The sequence below is a fragment of the Ciconia boyciana genome, chromosome 5 (assembly GCF_034638445.1).
Source record: "Ciconia boyciana chromosome 5, ASM3463844v1, whole genome shotgun sequence".
NCBI classification, from domain to species: domain Eukaryota; kingdom Metazoa; phylum Chordata; class Aves; order Ciconiiformes; family Ciconiidae; genus Ciconia; species Ciconia boyciana.
The window spans coordinates 2,264,452-2,280,488 of NC_132938.1; the positions used below are offsets into that span (position 1 = coordinate 2,264,452).

The 16,037-nt window shown below is 39.1% G+C and overlaps 1 protein-coding gene across 7 annotated transcripts in view; it reads left to right on the forward strand.

The window, feature by feature from the left end:
• The window catches only part of ALMS1 (ALMS1 centrosome and basal body associated protein), a 72,586-nt gene extending 57,360 nt beyond the window's left edge, over nt 1-15,226 (forward strand). For 6 of the 7 annotated variants that reach the window (XM_072861665.1, XM_072861669.1, XM_072861667.1 and 3 more), the window contains 7 exons: nt 1,652-1,766; nt 3,034-3,288; nt 4,431-4,675; nt 5,780-5,963; nt 6,180-6,243; nt 8,926-9,025; nt 14,757-15,226. In XM_072861665.1, the coding sequence (XP_072717766.1) occupies nt 1,652-1,766; nt 3,034-3,288; nt 4,431-4,675; nt 5,780-5,963; nt 6,180-6,243; nt 8,926-9,025; nt 14,757-14,801 (1,008 nt within the window). In that variant the 3' untranslated portion in view covers nt 14,802-15,226. The remainder of the gene's footprint in view (nt 1-1,651; nt 1,767-3,033; nt 3,289-4,430; nt 4,676-5,779; nt 5,964-6,179; nt 6,244-8,925; nt 9,026-14,756) is intronic. The other variant, XM_072861666.1, reaches the window with a different exon arrangement.
• Nucleotides 15,227-16,037: the final 811 nt, after the last annotated feature.

Genomic DNA, 16,037 nt, shown 5'->3' on the forward strand with positions numbered 1-16,037 from the left:
TATTTATAGATGCTGAACCCATCCCAGAAGGTTTTTATCTATTCCACTTTCTGTTATTTCTAAAGAACTCTTCAAGCTGCCATCTGGTAGCAGGTACAAAGCTAAAGGTTGTGCTATTCAATTGCTGAAGGGCTTTGAAAGCACTGCACTGAATATTCTAGTCCAAATAGGAATATGCAGGTCAATATTCAGTATTGAATGGCCGCTTATATTTATTTCTGCAGGCTGATATGCATATGCATGCAAATGGGTTATCTTGATTTTTTTCCTTTCTTTATACTGTCTTCCCTTTTGCTGAGCACGCATTCAAATTTGCTTCTGTTCTCTGAAAGAAGATGAGTATCTACTACATCTGTCTAGTGCACTCTACTAGAGCTGAAATAGCTTTATGAAACTAAAAAACAGTTCTCGCCAGTATGAGTGAGAGTAAAAATTGCCTCCTTTTAATGTTGAAATGAAATTATGTTTTGCATTGAAGTGGTGATAGCAGAGGTTCAATAAAAAGGTAATAAAAAAGCCTCTGTTCATTTCCGTCGTGGCTAGTGTTATGAGTTACTAATAGGATACTAATTGCTATGATCAAGGAAAAAAATATCTGTTTCATAATTAAAAATTAAATTCAGCAGAGTTGCAGAGATTGATCTGTGCCGCACTGTTGGATTTGAAGCCTGGGGAAGCACTGTCAGTTAATTGCTGTTAATAAAGCACTAACCTTCTCTGCATTTTATATAACCAAAAAGCTTGTGGACTAGATGCATTACACTTACAGAGTATATTCCTTTTTAAATGGCTGTAAAGTTATAACATGTCATAAATTTTAAATTAATTTATTGTAACAACGTTGTGCTGCTTACATCCCTGCAGCTGGAACGTCTGTTTGTGTGAATGGTGAAGATGTGAAACTAGTATTTTGCCTAAGCCGTGCTCTTACCAGGTGTCTTCTATTTCTTGTTTTTATTGAGTTTAATTTTCTCCGCGTAGAGAACTTTGTGTAATGAGGATCACAGGGTGAGAACTTCCCATGTTTTGAAAGGACTTTGCTCTTCCATGCCAATGGTACAGAACTGGAGTTCATTGTGAATTTACAAAGCAACATGTTAATCTTTCAGGGCAGTTTGTCCCTCCAGCAAACCCAGCAATCTTTAAAGGCTTTTGGTTTGAGAGGGTAGGAATATAGGATTCAGTTTAGGTGTTTATTCTCCCACTGTCCAAAGTAGAAATATTTCACACTTTGCAGTGTCTTATGAAAGTACAGCCAACAAATGATCTTGCCACAGCAAAGGTTTTTTGTAAGTCTGTCATGACAGGCCACATTGTCCCATGAACTTTGGACAAATGAATTGGAGGATGCTCAGCACTGTACAGAATCTGATCACAGGCAAACTCTTGCCTACAGACATAATTCGCTTTTCTTACTATAATGGGATGCTGAAAATGCATTGGTGCGTGAGGATAAAGTCAAGGCTGGCTGTTGTGTGGCATAGCAATAAAAGACACTGATCGGCCTGTGATAAATATCTAAATAACAACAGAATCAAGGTACAACAAGTAAGAGTGATGACTTTAACTTTTTTGCTGTTTAAAACCTGCTTTCTGCTCATTTCAGTTAGTATTTCAGGAATTTCTGTTCTTTTGCATGTTTTTTTTCTAGAATGCAATCTCCCTTTCATCGGATTCAACTTCTGCAAGCAGCAGTTCTTGGGGGCCAAGCTCTGCTCTTAGTAACAAGCGACGGACACGGATGCTAAACAAAGGTATCCAAGCAGGTGAGTTATTGAATTCCGGACTTGTATTTCTGTATTTGCTTTTGCCTTTCATCTCTTTGGAAACAGTTCTCCAAAGTGTGTTGCATGTATCTGGTGATGGGTATGTACAAGTAGCATTCTTCAAATTCACTTCAAATGCTTTTAGAGAAAGATGTTACGTTCCAATTAAAATGAGCCATTTCATTTCCTTTCTTGGTCTGCTTTAGTAGCCAGTTTTCTCACTTACGTACAAGTTTATTAACCTAAGCTTCTGATGCATTTCAATAGTAAAGGCGGACTAACTGTATTTTTTAATATATTGTTTTCTCCGCAAGACATCTGTTACTCACAGAATGTATTTTGTAGGCATATGCTATTTCAGAAGGCAACTGCAGTGTTTCATATTCTTCTTGGTAATATTTTGGATTTTATATTCTATTTAAAACGTAAGCTGATCCTGGACTGGTGCAGTTCTGCATTTGGGTTTTTCTGGTGGCAATTATCAGTTTCTTCATTGCTTTCATTTACACACCAAGTTCCCATCATAAGATTGAGTAATGGCTTTGTTTTTTTCATCAGACATATCAATTATTGATTTATTACTGCTTTTTTTTCATGTGGAGGTGGATTGAATCAGAAAAGTACTTTCATGGCTTGTTTTCAGGATTGCATTGTGACTTTTTGAATGTTAGTTAGGAAGGAATGACACCTTCCACTTTATATGTTTCTGTTAAATATTTGTGGTGGTGTTTCTGTTAAATATTTGTAGTGCTGTGGGCAAACGAATCTTCTATAGCTAAAATATAGTTTTGGATGGGATGCACTGCGTAAACTAACAGGTCCAGAAGAACCTGCAGTTCCACTGTCCAAAATGTAAAGCTGTATGTTGACCTGCCGTTGTGCCTTGCAGCAGCAGACTTGAAGCTGACTCTTCAGAGAGCCAACTCAGGTCCCCAGCCAGAGGCATAGTTGGTTCAGGTTTAATTCCCACCCCCCATATATATATATATATATATGCTTGTTTTGCTTGGGGTATTTGGTTTACACCACTTTAATTTTACTCAGATTATCATATAGTAACAACCCGGAGTCACTGTAAACTCTCATTGAATTGGAAGTGGGAATATAAAAGATTTTGCCTTTTGAAGGTGAGATAAAGAAAGTGATCCTTCAGCTTCAAAGTAAAAATTGAGGGTCGCCCCCTGAACTATGCATGTCACATGTGCTGATGTTAAAATACTTCCAGCTGCTCTGGAATAAGATGTTATTGCTTCATTTTCAACTACAGGAGACTTGGAGATTGTGAACAGTGCAACTAAGAAAAACACTCGAGATGTCGGTGTGACTTTTCCTACCCCAAGATCTAGCCAGCCAAATCAACGGCCACAGGAACCCTGGCATTGTGTTGATGGTATTTTTGGAGAGTCAGATGGTATGGTCACAGATCATCAGGCAGCAGGAAGCAAGGGTAAGCAGAAAGGACAGCCAGGCAATTTTTTCGTGGAGAAAAGGATGAAAAGGAGCAGGCTGCATTTACCACAAGGTCAGTCCAAAATACGCTTTCTCTGCAGACCAGAAAAGCTGTACAACTCAACAGCAACAAGCAAAATCTGTGAGGAGGATTAGCTAGGACACAAAGTAGTCTGTCACTAGTACAGTCAGTTCTTATTCTGTTTTTAATCAATGAATTTTAAACAAAACCACTATGTCAAGTGAGCTCTCTAGTGCTCTATTATAATGGCATTTTCAATCAAGCTGTTGGATGCAACCTAGCCAGTAAAGGTAGTAAATAGGAAGCGATGAGTAAGGCAAGGAAAGATGAATGAGATGGGAATCATGCAGATACTTAACTTTGATTTTCAGGGTATAAAAGGTTCTGTTAAGCTCTGAGTAACTGGTCGCTGTACGTTGTACTTACTGTTTCATGTACTGAGGCTTCAAAGAATGAGTATTTTTTCAGGAGTACTTGAGGGAAGAGTGTGGTACCAGAAGAACTAGACTCGTCTCCCTCTTTTAGCTAGAGTTGCATTTTTTGGCTGATGGTGTAGTCTCCTGACTTTTTTTTTTTCTTTTTTTAATTTCGCATCAGTCTTCACAATGTCATGATTAAATGTTTAAAAATGTATTTCCTTAGTCATCATTGTTGTAGGGACAAATCATTCTCTCTCATACCGGTTTAATATAGAAAATTTAGAATATCTGCTCAGAGTACTAGCTGATGTATTCAAATCCCATTATGTATGTAAACTGTGAGTAATCTAATTCTTGTATACATATTTAACATTTGGAAGATGTAAAGCATTTGATCTTCAAAAATATCTATAAAAAGCCATAGGGCTTAGGACAGCACAGAGGCAGCTTAAAAATGTGTAATTGCTGATAAATAACTATTCTTTCTATAAAGAGAGAAACTTGCGAACTAAGCCATTTTGTGCCTTTTCAAAAGTGTTGTTTGATAAACACTTGCTGGTTTTCTGACACTTGGCAAAGGAATTCTTTTGAAACTGCCAAAGGTGTCTGCTATGGAGTCCCACTTATTAAAGTGAAGTGAGTATTTCTTGCAGTGTTAGGCCACTGATTGTATTTAGCTAAAACCTTGGGCAAGAAGGGCCATAGATGGGGATGGAAAACAGGCACATGTATAGTCTACAAATCTTTTTTTCTCTTCTGTGGTCTTTTTAACAGGAATTTCATGGTTCGTCCAAGCAGAAGACTTGAAATCTGAATCTAGAAAAGAAAACCATTCCAATTCCTTTTCTGGTCCTGGTCCCTCTTGGTTTGAACCATTGACCAGCACAAAGCCTTGGAGAGAGCCACTCCGAGAGAAGAACTGGCAAGAGCAGCAGCACAGCAACGTGATTCAGCCAGCAGTTCCAGAAGGAGATGCTGAGAACAGGGCCTTGCAACCATTCGTGAAGCTTACGCTACAGGTAAAAGCACGCTGTGCTGCTGGGATCTCGGTAGAATTTCAGGAGTAATGCTGAATCTTGTGGAAACACATTTTGTTCCCTTTTGTTTGTTTGTTTTTGTTTTTGTTATTTCACCTTTCTAATCAGTGGAAGTCAACATGTTACAGACCGCTCCTGCTTAAAAAAACCCAAACCAAAACAACCAAGAAAACTAATGAATTTGTCAATCCTGCTTGGTTATGGTAATCTGACTTTCCACAATACGCTAATATGTTTGAATTGACCTAATATTTTAAGGCTTAAATCATTTGGCTTCAGGAACTAGAGGGAATGTAGCTGAGGTAGTGTCAAGTCATACTTGCTTCCATGCAGAAATAATACTGTGTGATGTACATAGTATGTGATTAAAATGGGCTTTAATTCATAGAGTGGAAACAGCATATCTGTGTGTACATACATACACATGCATATACAGTGTACATTTCAGGTCAGGTGTGATCACTCTAAATATCTGTGGAAAAATACAGATGTAGTGTACAGAAATATTTTTGAAAGAGATCGTCCACAGCAAGTGAAATGTAAATTAGGAAGTGCTAATTAAGGTGCACTTCTGAAGTGTCTTTAAGTTCAGTTGCATCTGTTCATGTCCTCAGAGACTGCCCTGTGATGGAAATTGCAGTGTGGCAAACAGAGATATCAGGAGATTGCTTTCAAAATTCCACTTCTGATCCAAAATAAATTGCTAATGTTGATGTGCCCACTGATTGATAACAAGGGAGATTGTAATAAGTTGGAGAATCTTCTATCCTATGGCCTCAACTTTGTTAACTTTTTGCTGTGCTTTTTTGAGAAGAGCTTTGTGTCCCTTTTGCTAATTATTTTAGCGAATTTTTTTCTTTCTGGCCAGTTAATTTTCTGGTTGTTGACAAATAGTTTGTTAAACAAGGTCTTTGAGGATCTACCCAGCATTAAGGATACAAGATTTTATATGTTATACCAAATACTACTTTGATGGGATTTTTTTCCGTGCCTTGGTAATGTTGTTAGATATTTTCATTATTCCATTCCAGCTGTAGGGAGTCACTCCGGCCACTTTAGACTTTGTTTTGTGTCATTCCATCTTAGGAGGCTCTTGCAGTGCATCGCCCTGATTTCATCTCCCGCTCTGGAGAGCGTGTGAAGCATCTGAAGCTTGTAATGGAGGAAAGGAGGATACAGAGCGTACTGCAGTCTGAACGAGAAGAGCTATTTAATCCTCCGGAGAAAAGAAAGGGCTACAGGAATGCAAGTCACATGCTGTCCGACAGAGGTACCTTTATGGTTCTGCTCTTTACGTTCTATAGGAATTAACAAATTTCCACATTATACTTAAGGGTGTGTGTATTTTTAATAAAAGTATTACAATTATTTAACATTATTGTCTATAAGAATCCATAACTTATAAAGGAGTCAGATTGTTGCAATAGTATTCTTTGTGAGAAGTAGACTTGTTCACTGTTCTCTTATCTCAAAATTTTCCATTTAGGTTTTCTGATTAGAGAAAAGAGAAGAACAATTCCAAAGAGTGAAATGGTTCAAAGATCTAAACGGTAAGGCTAAGAAAACTTTGTTCCAGGTAGATAAGTGACCTGGGTAGATAAGTGACCCCACAGAGGTGGTAGAACCTGCATCCTTGGAAAGAGTCACAAGTTGAGAGGATGAGGCCTGAGCAACCTGATGGAGCCTTGAAGTTCGCCCTGCTTCGAGCAGGAGGTTGGACTGGGTGACCTCCAGAGGTCCCTTCCCACCAAAGTTACACTGTAATTCTACAAAATATCTACTGGAATACGCAATATATAAAATAAAGCCCTTGATATATATGATGAGAGAGTCCAAAAATAATGTTTTATTTCAATAGCCTTTGGCATTTAAAAGTATTTTTAGGGCGTTAATAGAGAGGTGGGAGAAGTGGTGAATATGGCAGTTCCCCAAGGAATGCATCTCCACATGTTTTAGCTGAAGTAGAAGGACTCGGGTTCGGGTCACTTGGACTGTGAGATTGATGTATCTGAACTCATATATTTTCAGAAACTGATTTCATAATAACCGAAGTCAGCAGGACTTCTATGGAGACTGATTCAGGCAGTCACACTTGGTGACTTTTTTTTGTTCTTGCTGCTGTTGTACTCCAGCTCTCAGTTGGAGCTGAAAAGTAATTTATTCTGTACCATTCTTTTGAAATCCACACCTATAATGAGTGCAAAAGCTTTTTCTTTTTCTCTGTGAGGGTATAAATGGAATTTCTCATGGCTAATTAGCTAGAGGTAATGAAAACAGTTTTCAGTGAATTTACCTACACTTCTGTGTTGCCCACTTCTTGCTCTAAACGTCTTTATAGTGGAATGATTTGTGAGGGGTAAATCTTGATCTTTCTTTGAGGGGAGCCCTAGAATGGCAAAAGCCTTTAGAGAATGGTGAGATGGTAGTAAAGCAAAACCCCAAATCTTGGAGGTATCGCTACCGCCATCCAGTAACACATGCATAGACCTAGCACCCTCTGCTGCCTTCCAGCAAAGCATAAGAGGAGTAAAGTAAGCATCTCAATGTGATTTATTGCCTCTTTTCTGTAGCTGTAATGTGGGCAGTGACATTTTTAGAAAAAATGACCTCCTAAGAGCAGCTGCAGACAGAGTAGGAAAATAGGGATACACAGGAAGGTAGGTCACTGGAAGGAGTGCAGGGGTTTTGTTTGGTTTTTTTTCTGTTCTTTCTTCTTTTTTTTGGTGTTGGGTGTGTATTTGCTTGCTCATCGATTCCACTGTGAAGGCTGATGGACTGGTAAACACATTTGTGCAGGGGACTGTAGAAGCTACAAATGTGTATGGATCTCCCTAGCTGATGCTGGTGAATTAGACAGGAGATAAAATTCAGTATTGAGATTTGGATTTCATCCTTGCTTTCTTGATTCTGCCTACTTAGTTATGTGTTATCGTACAGCTTCCTATTACTTTGTTTTCCAGCTAACTTCTCGTCCTTCTCTCCTTTGAAACATGCAAGTGACACCTACCTCGTACTGACTAAATAGCAAATGGGTGTGCAAACTGATACACATTTGCCTCCCTCACTTCTCTTGCCGGTCTGAAGTATTACTTATTTTCCTGCTGGAATTAGTACCAAGACAACTGTCAAAGATGCCCCTCCTGGCTGGTGGGCTGTATTGATTTGCAATGTTCAAAATGGAGCATGTTGAAGTACTTTCAGATAATACGAGTTGAAGGCATAGATGTGTTTAAAAATATTTGAAGTGCCAACAGTAATTACACAAAGATATTATACTGACGTAAGAATGAAACAGTCTCTAAAAGAGTATAATGCACTATTATATCTGTAACAAGTCTTTTCTTCTATTTGCTGATTATCAAATCAGCAGGTTAGGAAAGGAGTTATAGTAGGATCTGTCTCGCTTTAAATATTACAGGACTGAAGTTTTTGAACATCGTTCATTTCCACCTCCCGTAAACCAAAATGTTTTTGAAGCTGCGTATTTCTTGGCGACCACTGTCATGATATTAGTAAACCTTTATGATCTTAAAGGAAGACTTGGGGAAGGCAGTGTGAGCAATACACTGCCATCCTAGCTCTCAGCTCCCTCCTTTAGATGGTAGCATGTAAACCAGACTAGAATAGCGCACTGACTCTGTACTGAGCAGCAGTAACCTTCTATTCAGTTCAAAGCATCCCTTGCTGTTTAGCTCTGGTACGGGAGAAGTTCAGCACCGGAGAAGACAAAGCATTCACCTAAACAGGGCAACATGGTTGAATGTTGAAAATACTGACATTTTGAAAAGATGCCTAAATAGCTTAACTCAGGTTATTCTTGTGATAAAGATAGTGCTATTGATGGATAAACATGTTACTTGGAATCAACATAACCAGTACAGAAAAGCAATGGGGATATTCTGTACTGAAGATATTGAAGCTCTACCTTTTGCAGCTGGGTAATCGTATCAGCTCTATGGTCATTTTAATGTTATAAATATTGCTTTTAGGAGGGTGCTGCTTGTAAGAGAAAGGCATTATGGGATGTGGGAATTTCCGGTATCACAACTGCTATGTATTCCATATTTTCCCTGTGTGACACTAGTAAACCCCCAATAAATTTTTCTATGATGTGGTTGGCCAGTAGCCTTTAACAGAATGTGAAGATAAAACAGAGGATGTTTGGTTTTTTTATATCAATAAGTTCCTTCCTTCCAAGTTACTATTTTTGACTTTTTGTATTTACACTTAAGGATCTATGAGCAGCTGCCAGAGGTGCAGAAGAAGCGAGAGGAAGAGAAGAGAAAAATGGAGTACAACTCATACCGCCTGAAAGCACAGCTTTACAAAACGGTCAGTGTTCTGGTCAAGTATTTACACTGGAACATTTTAGATTTTTTTTTTCTTGAGGTCACAAGCATTATAGTAATATTTACTAAATGTTAATTCTGTGGTATTGTTTTGCAACTTCTCTGTGGTTGGGATATATTAGCATTTAATCAGGGTCAAAGCAGTCAAGCTTAGCAAAATGTGGAACAAAAAGTCCCCCTACCTAACCTGAAATTCTTCCAGTACCTACACATGGTGTATGGAAAAAAGACAAGGAAGCATGGTCCTGATTAAAGCATAAAAAAAAGGTCTTGCGCAGTCTTGAGGGCAGAACAGAGGGATCGTGGAGCATATTTAAAGAAGATATTCCGTTGACAGGCTCTTTGACCTGAAGGCTGCTGGTTTTACTCTCATGTACCCTTGCTGTAGATGGATTTAGCTTATACAATTCACAGCTAACTTCATAACCGTGGTGAACAAAGCCTGGAGTCATTGTTCTTAATTTTGCTCCAGTGGAGAATTGTCAGTCCTGGTGGTAATTTGTTAACTTTGGGGGCTGTGGATTTCACCATTAAGTGTTTGTTCAGCTGATAGTGTGGTCTTACCACACTGGCATTGATCAGCCAAGAATCTCCTCTGTCTGGCAAGCTGTAGAATAAACCAGTATCCCTAAGCATGAGTGTGGCTAACTTTGAACCACAAACACTTATCCAACAGTTCAAGAACAGTTTCTATGCTGGGGCCTCACCACACAACCAGGAGCAGAGCAAAGGTGGGGTGAGGACTCCAGGATTTTAGTGATCAAGAGAAGGAAACAGTGGGGCCCATTTTGCTGGGTTACTTTAGGACTCTGCTGAATCCTGTCTCGTTCTGCCGTGAAGCAGTGAAATCCCTGCAGGGAGCTGCTTTGTCCCAGCTAACAACTGCTGCTAATGCTCTTTCTCCCTGGCTGTCCAAGTTCTGTAACGTGTGCTTTGTATCTGTCTGTTAAACACAGGTTTAATTAATGACAGAAAAATTGAAGAACCCTGTGCTAGAGACTAACCTGGGTTAAGCACGATAAATAACAAGAAAGAGTCTTCTGTCCCTGTGCCCTCCCATGTGCACACATCTAATTGTCTAGTATTTCTGTATACCAAGCAGTATCAATTTATACACAATGATGTGGTAAATGTCCTGATAAAACAGAGGGAGGCCCATTTGTCCTCTCTGAGAAGTGCATCTCCAAAACTGACCAGTGTCTCACTTTTTGAGCTGTTCTAGGCATCCATATGCTTAAGCTTTCTCGTAAGACTTAATAAGAACTAAAAGATGAGAAACAACAGTTTGCAATACAAACACTGAGGTTCTAACCTGACTTACCTTCTCACTTTTTAACTAACCCATATACCATAAAAAGTAGCCTTCTGGAGAACTCTGGTGGCAGGCAATAAACTGCATTATAAGCCTCAGTGGTTTAAGGACATGCATTAAAAATTAAAACTGATTGTTTTTTTTTCTTCTGGATCTTAAGCTTGCACTTCAGTTTTAGCATTGCAACTCTTTCCTGGCTGAGTTGTCCTACCAGAGCTGGAATAATAGGGTTAGTTATTTGTTGGGAACAGCAGTAATTGGATTTTAAAAGTCAGAGCTTGTAATACAATGTATTATCCAGAATACCTTCCTAATCTGATTGTGGGTACTTACCACTAGAATTACTGGAATTTGATGCTGTGCTTTTGCAGGGTATATTCAGGACATATTTTTTTCACTAGTCTGAGAATCTCAGATGCTGGCACAGTAAGGTCTTCAGAGTTAATGAATGCTGGCAGTTGTTGACTTGAAGTAGAGTAGTCAGCTGGAAGCAGAGAGGGAATCGGAGTGTGGTTTTGATTGGAAGAGGGATGATGATTTATTGCAGTAAATATTGTAATCTTTTTGTCTTCCTTGATGATGCAGAATAGCTGTAGTGAGTAGCTGTGAATACAGTGAATGGTTTGTTTAGAATTTGGTTAATGTGTTGCTGAGAGCATCAGTTTCTAAGCGGATCTGATTGTGCATGAAAAAAAGAACCACAGATTCTGTGTAATGACTCCAAAGATGACACAGAGTATTAGGAGAAGAAAATGGCTGGTACAAAAGCTAGACTAAAAACATATGTAATCTAGAGTTGTATCATTTAAATGTAATCTAGGGTTGTATCATTTAAATGATCTGTAGCACTGTACCCAAACTGCAGTCTGAGTATCTCTCATAGTGACAAGTTTGTGAACTGCTGATGTAGAACAGCAGATCAGTACTCTGGAATAGATCTGACTCTTATTTTAATTGCAGTCACCTAGAGGAGTCCCATTGTGCCCTATACAAACCCAGTAGGGGGACGGTTCCTTCCAAGATCATTTGGCATATATCCAGACAAAGCTTGGGAAAGGAGAGGGAGGCAGAGAGAGTCAAATGCCCTGCTCAGGTTTGTGTGTGGGTCAGTGGTGGAGCCAGGCATAGTACTTATATTCTCTGACTCCCAGGTCAGTGCTTAGTGGCATGTGGTCAGTGGCTTAGTGCTTAGTGGCCTGTTCCTAATGAAACTTCTTTGTCCTCCTCTCTTTGGATTTTGACAGGCTAGCACTGCTCATCTTGATGGGGGGAAGGATGTACTCATGCCCCAGCTACTCCAGAGTGCAGCTCAGTAGGTTAAACTGCTGGTGAAACTGTCTGTGCTGAGCCATCCTGTTTTGGAGTGTCTGAGGCTTACATTTGTATTTTCTTGGCTGAATTTCTGCTGCTTTTCCTGTCACTGATACTACAGGAGAAGACGTGTAAAAGTAAAACGAGGTGTACACCTCACTAATAGCAGTACTCTGAGGATGGGATTAGCTAGCAGTACTGTGTGCATGCCACTTCTGTAGGGTGTTGAGGGCTCACAGGCTAGGGATGATTCATATTTGGGAAAGAAAGCAATGAATTAAACATGTACACGTATACCTGTATGTACATGGACCTGAGCAAGTGTTGTTTGCCGAAGTATCACTTACAAGTGAGATCCTTACACCAGAATTTAGAGGTATGTTAGGTATAACTGCATATTAATATAAATTATGGGTCAACACTTCAGAAAAAAGATGAGCACCAGCTTCTTGGAAATGTATCCCGAGGAGAAACCAACCAAACAAAATTGTATGTTTCCAGTGTGAGCAACAACCACTACTAGGTGGGACACACTGCTCTCTGGAGGCAGTGTGTGACTCTTCGTTAGCTGTAGGGAACCAAGGATAACGATCTTAAATTAGTGTCCAGGTTGAGAGATGAGATGAAACTGAGTTTATTTGGCTCAAAATAGGGCCACAAATTAGTGAACATATATGAACAAAATTATCTTACCTTTTGTAAAGCAGAAGTGAAAGTACTCATACAGGACACCTGAGAAGTAAGGGCTGTCCGTGCTTGTTTTAAGGCATTTATGTGCTACAGTGGCAATGTGGAGCAATGCAGTGGGAATTGGAGAGAATGAAATAACAGTTTTGTTAGCACTGAGCGAGGATGGGATCCTCTGGAGGAAACAGTATGGGCTCGTATATAACGGGAAACTGATCAAAATTCCTGTGCTAGAAGGCAACTGAGGGTTGCATAGGCATTCGTAACTTTTCGAATCGTTAAATACTACTTTATTAAGATAGCAAAGTTATTTTTATCACAGGATGCACAGGGGTCTGGGCTGATGTTCTGTCCCAGTATCCCGTTGCTTTTGTACTTTTAATTTCAAATAGAGCATAAAATTACACTAGTCAGATAAAGGAATGGTGCATGCCCTTTAATTTTGAAAACTATATAGTCGAGACAGATTTCTGATCTGATGGCAGCATAAATCAGAACTCTTTCAACCCTAGTGAAATGAAAATTAATTTTATGAGTTTATCAGTTATAAATTCATTCCGTTACTGAGGCTTTTCTATTAGATGTAGTGAATTTGCCATTTTTGTAAATAGGGAGCATGGGAGAAACCTCCATGAAGGATAGGAAAGTTATTAATATATATATACTTCCTTCTACCCCTTAAAAAAGAAAAAAAGACATTAGCATTCAGGAACACAAAACACTTCATTTTATTTATGGATGGGACATGTCCTTTAGAGTCTATGCAAGATAGGGGCCACAAGGTGTCACTACCCCAAAGGAAAAAGCACATGCTTCTAGAGGTGTAAAACTGAATTGCACTTTGCTTGCTGCTTTACAGTATTTTTTTTCTGTTAATGCGTGTTTTTCATCCCCTTGGCTACATTTTCCCTCCTGTCAGCAACATGTTGGGGTTTTTTGTTTTGTAGTCACTTCCTGGAAGTGGAGCAAAGAAGGGAGATAGGATCTAATTGCTAGCTGGGTTTGCTTGTTAGATTGTAAAAGGGCCTGTGAGCTGTAAGGACTGTTCAGAGGTTTTGTGGTTTGAGGTGTTTTGAGCCCTTCTGAGGCTTCATGAGGTGTTGGGGACAGATTTCACACTGAGATTCAGGTCAGCAGCTTTGCTTCTTTTTATATGTATGCATGTAAGCAGAGTATATTCTGCATTGGTATATACACTATATACACTATATACACATACGCTGCATACTCTGTATGTGTGTGTGTATAAAGAGCTGAGCTGCATGTTGCGTTCGTCTGTGTGATGCAAAAGGTCTCATCAGGTAATGGCTGTATCATTCCCACTGCTGTTAGTAATATATGAGTTACCCAAAGCTCTTACTTTATCCTACACTTCTATAAAGCCACGTAATATGTATTCCATGCTTCAAAACGTCAGTGATCTGCCGGCTGAGCTAGCAGAAGGATGTGGTGTTTCATTATCTGGATTGCCCATCGCCAGAAGAATGGGTCGCACTGGCAGGTGCCGGGGGAAGAATACCATAACAGAGCCAGCATTAGCAGTATTTCTCAAAGATGCTCTAACAGGCTGGTGTAATTTGTGCCCAAGGAGCTTTGAATCCATCTTTGGATTGGTGGTGTTTTTTTTTTTTTTTTTTTTTTCCCCCTCATGAATTTGTCCACTTGCTTTGTGAATTGTAAATGCCTGGTGTTCGCAGCACCACAGGGCGGAGTTCCACAGTTTAACTGCACAAGGCGCTGACGCTTCTCGCAAAGTATTCTGTGTCTTTTTGTTTTGTTTTGTTTCTTTGAGATCTATTACCAGTTATTTTATATGATGTCTCCCCAGATTATTTTTGGAAGAGTCTGGAAATAACATTACCATTTCACCTGCTTCAGCCTGCTTGGGACTGTATAGATTTTAATCTCTTCCCCTTCAGTCATGGCTCATCCCTCCCACTGTAGTGAAGAGTCCTAATTTATTCAGTTGTTTATTGTAGAAGACACTTTCTGTATCTTCCACTTCCACTTGTTACTCTTCTAGTTTTCCTGTGTCCTTGCATAAATGTATCGCAAACTGACACCCAGAAGTTTGTATTCAGAAGGTGAAGAGCGAGAAATGCATCATGATTACTTGGGGAAACAGTTTGTCAGCTGATGTCAAGATGTATTCTGACTCCTCAGTCTTGTTTCTGATGGTTTCCACAGCAGCCAGCACAGGCATATCCTGGTGGTTTTTGTACCAATGAGTGAGAAACAGCTAGGCTGCTTTAGCTGTCCTAAAATGTGTAAATACCCATTTCTTAGTGGTGTATTAGCCGTTGATATTCTGTTCAGAAAACTTATTAACTATATCTTCATGCTTAGCGTTTTTAATTTTTAGAGGAATAATACTCATCTCTCTCTCTTTGTTTTTATCTTTCAGAAAATCACCAACCATGTCTTAGGGAGGAAGGTGCCTTGGAACTGATAAAGGTCTCCTGTTCAAATGAAGGTGTATTGTGCTTAGCAAACTTGCAGCATAAAGGAGATTGTGATGTGAAAAAGATAATGCAGTAAATACTTGTGCAGTGTATGTTTTGTGGTATTCACTTATGTCATTTTTGTACTAATATAATCTTGCTGTATTTAAGAATCAATGGTTTGAAATGAATGACAGGTGTTAAAATAAATGGCTGGTTTTTGTAGTGGTGTTAGACACTTCCAAAGTAAACATAGTTTGGAAGTATTTGATTCATAATATATTTATAACTACCTGATTGGAATAGCAGTTTTATATATTTATTTTAAATTGTTTTTAACAAGTATTTTTTTATTTTTTTATTTCCTATCTCAATGTAGAAAACTTGTAATCTTTTGTACTGCAAACACCCCTTAAATAAAAAACATCAGATGAGTTTGTAGTGTCACTGAAATCGGGAATAAACCTCTTAACACCAATGTAGCATTAAGAAGCAGGCATTCTCTTTATTGCAGCGCTGGATGCACGGGGGATCCTTCCATCTAACGTACGTACCAGTTTACACAGATCTAGGTTCGTTTATACAGTGTATCTTTCCATATGCATAGGTTTTCAAACTACTAGGCGGGACTATGTTAATTAGTAGCTTACATAATGATGATATAGTGTAACGCATGCTCAGTTTTTCATGTGGGGGTCCTCTGGTGGTCGTAGACCCCAAAACCATGCTTCTCAGGTCATGAATTCAGGGTCATTCTTCCTTTTAAGGCTTCGTTTTCTCCATTGTTAAATATCACGTGCTGGAAGATCTGGTTTTACCAGGATATTCTTGGGTTTTCTTTTGTTTCTTCTTGGTTGGCCCTTTGAACTTTTATTCTTTACATGTTCCTCACTTATTTTCCAACAGTAGTAACTGTTGCAGCAAACATGAAGTGCATCTTCACTGTCCACATGGAAAACATCTTAAGAAACCGGGCCGTAATCACCTCTTACTCTACCCAACACAAAACTCAAGAACTTACAAGGTAACTGTAATGGCTGTTTAAACTGGACGTTATTAGCACTGAAAGAGCGGAGGAGGAGTCGTGACTTCACTGACCTTTTGCTTGGTTTGCTATCTTTCGGTATGAACCATGAGAGTCTAATCAGAGAATTTTTTTATGATGTTGGGAGTTTTTAAGCCTTGCCTGGGAGAGTCTTTCACTTCATTAGATGCTTGCATTCTGACAGGATACTTGGTTGTAC